The 4,810-nt window shown below is 37.5% G+C and overlaps 1 protein-coding gene across 3 annotated transcripts; it reads right to left on the minus strand.

The window, feature by feature from the left end:
- Positions 1 to 79: 79 nt before the first annotated feature.
- LOC107922901 (ribosomal RNA processing protein 36 homolog) lies at positions 80 to 3,298 on the minus strand. Of its 3 annotated transcripts, none has more exons than XM_016853108.2 (10): positions 3,186 to 3,298; positions 2,923 to 3,059; positions 2,699 to 2,829; positions 2,554 to 2,620; positions 1,716 to 1,768; positions 1,111 to 1,165; positions 959 to 1,033; positions 715 to 832; positions 508 to 554; positions 80 to 428 (listed from the first exon to the last, which is right to left on the minus strand). In XM_016853108.2, the coding sequence occupies exons 2-10, from the start codon at positions 3,046 to 3,048 to the stop codon at positions 315 to 317; spliced, it is 786 nt and encodes a 261-aa protein (XP_016708597.2). In that variant the 5' UTR covers positions 3,049 to 3,059; positions 3,186 to 3,298; the 3' UTR covers positions 80 to 314. The 3 variants fall into 3 exon arrangements, with proteins under 3 accessions (XP_016708597.2, XP_016708596.2, XP_040936440.1); XM_016853107.2 differs by having other exon boundaries at positions 3,181 to 3,277; XM_041080506.1 differs by lacking the exon at positions 3,186 to 3,298 and adding an exon at positions 3,150 to 3,168.
- Positions 3,299 to 4,810: the final 1,512 nt, after the last annotated feature.

The raw sequence follows: 4,810 nt of genomic DNA on the forward strand, positions 1-4,810 counted from the left end.
TAGAATATTTAGTACAAATATAGGTGGCTACACAATACTAACTCTGGGTTGAGCCTCCAAACAATAAAATTCAATCCCGTTGTAAATAATTCGTCGAGCTTCATTTAGAATCAAATTAGATAATAATCCAATCAAATAAAATCTATAGCTTATAACAAAATCTCAAAACAGTGAGATCAAAAAATATCATTTTTTCCCACTCACTGAATGATAGCACAATGCCAGTCAAAACCCTAAATCTAATCTCAACACCAACTATAAATGGCATTTCTTAACCATCCAAGATGAAGGACCATAAAAACCCTATGGAATCATTAACTTTGTTGCTCACCGTTGTTATTGGGTCGACGATAAGGCATAAATCTATGATCCTTAGCAGCATTCTTTCTTCTCCTTTTCTCGATGAAGGATTCGAGTTTTCCGGATGCCTGATAATATATCATTAATTAGTCAAAAGTTACTCGAATAGGGAATATTTTTTAATTACAAGTTACGTGAAATGTATACCTTGAGCTTTTTATACTTCTCGATGAGCCTTTGCTTCCGAATTTCAGCTGCAAAGAAATTATCTGAGTTAGCACGATGCAACATTCTGTAAAAGGTTAAAAACTAATGCAATAACAGTTGCTTGTTATAGTCCTCGTCCGGTTCCAAAAGCACAAAACAGGAAGAAAGCTATAGTAAGTGAGAAAGAGGAGGGACTCGTGACATTACATTTCTTAAGATAGTAAGGGCGCTTCCCGTGCTTTGCTGCTTCTTTTTCTTTCTTCTTGTGTGCAGACAGAATCACTGCATCGGTATTCTTTGCCGACTCGAACTTTAATTGCTTGTCCTGATATGTGATACAATGTCAGAAAAAAGTTGATAATGAGGTGCTTCGATATATCCAACAAAAGACCACAGTTTAAAAACAAGAGGCAGACTATAGTAATTTCTTTTGAATAATATATATACTTACAATCCAAGAAATATGGTTCTTTAGTTCACTAACGACTTTCAGGTCTCTGGCTTTTTTAAGTTGTTTCTGCACCTCCTGTCATATCCGGGAAATACATCGTTGAAAAACAACGGTATAAACACACAAAAAAAAGGTCAAATGGATGATAATACCTCTCTTTCAGCTGGTAGGTTGTTCTCAAACAGAAAATTATATCTTTTTCTGAATCTGAAAAATGAAAATCAGCTGCGGACTAAGGAAAGCGAAGATGTAAAAAATAGACATAATCCTGTAAGGTAAGTCAACCATCGGCTTTGACAAGACTTTGACCATCAAATGCTATATCAATCAAGAGGTTGAGAAATAACACCAGATGAACAACATGAACAGATGTATCAAAGCATAGCTCCATAGACTGGCTAAAGATAACCTAGTTTTCTTAATATTTTCTCGTATTTCTTCCACTATTCTGGATATGACATTAATCATTAAGTCCAAATAACATTTTTGCGGTGGATTTTGTACATTAACATATGAAGCTCAACCAACCAATCAAAAAGTTTTCCTTGAAGATCAAGTAATAGAGTACTACTGACTAATACATGAAAAATTTGGCATCTCAGTCGTTTGTTAAAGATACGCACAGGTAGAGTAGACTTAAACTAACTTCATGTAGGAAAATAAAAGTTTTAATGGATCCAATATAGAGCACAGCACATGCAAAGCAATAAACGACAACAATGAAAATAATTGAATGATACAGAGAGAAGACACTAACCCCTCGACGTCGAGATTACCACATAAAGATTCAAAACGGGGGTCTCGTACCACCTGAACATAAAGAAGCAAACGGATTTAATTCACCTCTTATTGTTCTTTATTCTTTTCTAGAGTTGAAAACATGAACTAGCAAGTGATACTCTCTCCCAAAAAAAAAGGATCCCAAGTGTTGTGATTTTCCATTAGAATCAATGCTACAATAACTTGGACGCCGCAATAGTAAATTCTCAAAAATAAAATTTTGTAAAGGACAGTTAACTAAAAATGGTCTAAACTACTAGAGATGTGACATTTACAAAATAAACCATATGTGCAGACCATTTTTTTTTACATTATTTGTCAAATTAATCAAAATCTAGAACTTTACGGCAGGATCATGATTGCCACTTATAAGCAAACCAAATTAACATCAATAATAAACATAAAGCTGTGAACTTTAAAAAAAACCCATGACCACAAACCAGAATATCAAATTCAATAGTTTATGTGCTCGGCCACTCGGGCAACTGAGACACAATTAAGATATTCAAAAGCTCTCCAACCCAACACATAATTCCATTAGAGCAGAAGTTAGATGCTTAAAAACCAAAAGAACATAAATTTGAGCAAGTAAAACTACAATTATAGGACTTAATGTTCAATTAATAACAAGTTATTCTAATTCCATTAAAAAGAACAAAAAAAGGAAAAAAATTCAAGAGACATAATTTAAGAGAAATTGTTCAGCTAATAACATGTTATTCTAAATTCCATTAAAAACAAAAGCCAAGTTTTAAACTTCAAAAAGGAAAAAAAAAAAAAAGGGGGGGGCATAATTTTAAAAGAACATAATTTACCTTTTTAGGAGCTTGAATAACCTGTCTAAATGACCTTACTGGCTCCTTGCTACTAAGCTCCATTGGCCTACAAACAAATAAAAATTAAAAGAAGCCCTAAAAGAAAGCAAAAGAAAGAACCCTTATCAAACTGTAAATAAGATACCTATTCTTGTTAGCGCGACGACGCTTGGTCTCTGTTTGGGGTTTGCGAGAAATTGAATCAGTACCATCGGCTCGTGCTTTTTGTAGCTCTTCGAATGTAACTTCTGCTAATTCACGCTCTATCTCTTCCTCCTACAATAATCCCAGAAACACAAAAGAAACCCAATCAATATTCAATTGACAATTGAAGGAAGTAGAATTCAAGCTATAATGAAATATACCCACTTCATCAGAATCAATGGTGTCATCGGATTTCTCTTCTTCGGATGAAGATTCGATCTCTTCTTCTTCTTCACTTTCCTCGAAGTGGGTTTTGCTCGAAGTTGCAATTGAGTTAAAGGGTTCCTTCATTTTTTCTGAATCTGAGAGTGCAAAAAAGTTCAAATTCAAAAACACAATACAGAGAGCTAAGTAGGGAGCGAAACGAAGGCGAAATAATAAAAAGAGCGAACTTAATGATGAAGAAGAAGGTGCCGTCCGAACCTAACCTAACCATGGCCTCTTAATGGGCTGATCGGGTTTCGATATGATTTTTTGGGTCAAATTCTTTTTTTTTTTGGTGGGCGCCGCGGGGGGTGGGGGGTTCAAATAAATTATGAAATTCTTTAATTAGTCTTTTCTTTTCTGGTTTTTTTTTTAGAATTTAATGAGTCTTTTCTTAGAATAAACCAGTTCCTACAAGCTCCACACGACACGAGGTAATCGACTGCTACAGGATGATGGCAACAGCATTGGTTCTAGTGTCATGGGTTGCGAAGGAAACTTGCAACCATGACGAACTTGTACGATTTATCGTTTTTGAGGGAGGTCATTTGGCCCAATCAGACTGGTCCAGTGCTTGGAGAGATTGAAAGCCCATCTCCAGAGCTTGGCAAATATGGAAAGTAATCTTCAAAGATATGCTTGGCACATATGGAAGGGAATCTTCAAAGATATGCGATCCTAGACTTTAATGTAATCTTTAGAAGATACGATTCTGTAATCTTAGAGATGTGATATCTTGATAGCTTTAGATATTGGCCATTGATATATTTCGATCTGTACCGTTGATATTGGGAAGGCTCAACTATAAATAGAGGCCTCTCCCCCTTATTGTATTCATTCATTGATTAATAGAATTTTGAGAGCATTCACTCAAACTTTTCTCTCAAGTGTTCTTATTTTTCTGTGGCTTTTGTTCATCTTTTGATATCGTTCTTACTTCGTTCTTCTGCTGTTCTTCGTGCGTTCTTGAGAGGAGTTCCATTGAATCCTCAATTGTTGCGAGATAGGCTTAGGCGTTTTTGAGCGGAGGAACGCTTAAGGCCGCACGGATTACTTGGGAAAACTCTAAGTCCGTGACAGTTGGTATCCGAGCTAGCGTTCAAAGGCATCGTTGAACGATGTCGAAAGAAGCTGCTGAGAATGTTGATGGAATGGAGACTCGTGGGAGGGCTAGGAAAGCTAGCCGTTCGAGGGACATACTATCCGCTTTGGAAGATCGAGTCGTCACTTTTGAAGAATCCGTGGGGGATGTCAATGAGAGGGTTGATGATATCGATGATAAAGTCAATGATGGGTTGCAGTCTATGCAAGAGCAACTCAAAGAGTATGTGTTGGATAACATTGAGAAGATGACGAGTAGGGATGATGCCATCGAGACTATGATGGCTGGTAAGACTGATGCCATGGAGGCTATGTTGACGGCCTTGAAAGAGGAGATTGCGGAGCTCAAAGGTGAACTCACAATCTACAAGGTTGCTTTGGGCAATGAAGGGTTGGCTGCTGTAACACCCAAGCCCAGCGTGGATGTTCCCAAGCCAAAGGAGTTTAAGGGAACAAGGTCCGCAAGAGAAGTGGACAATTTCCTGTGGGGAGTCGAGCAATACTTTCGTGCCAAGGGCATTGCTGATGATGCCACTAAGGTAATTACTGCTGCTATGTATCTTACTGACATTGCCTTATTGTGGTGGCATCGTAGGTCCACCGATGTGAGACGTGGTGGGACAGAAATTGGAACTTGGAAGGAGTTTCAATACGAGTTCAAAGCGCAGTTTTACCCTGAGTATGCCGAGGATGAAGCTCGGGCAAAGTTGCGTCGGCTTTCGCAACAAGGCACTGTGAGGGAGTATGT

This window comes from Gossypium hirsutum, chromosome A11, assembly GCF_007990345.1.
Source record: "Gossypium hirsutum isolate 1008001.06 chromosome A11, Gossypium_hirsutum_v2.1, whole genome shotgun sequence".
Classification (NCBI taxonomy): Eukaryota; Viridiplantae; Streptophyta; class Magnoliopsida; order Malvales; family Malvaceae; genus Gossypium; species Gossypium hirsutum.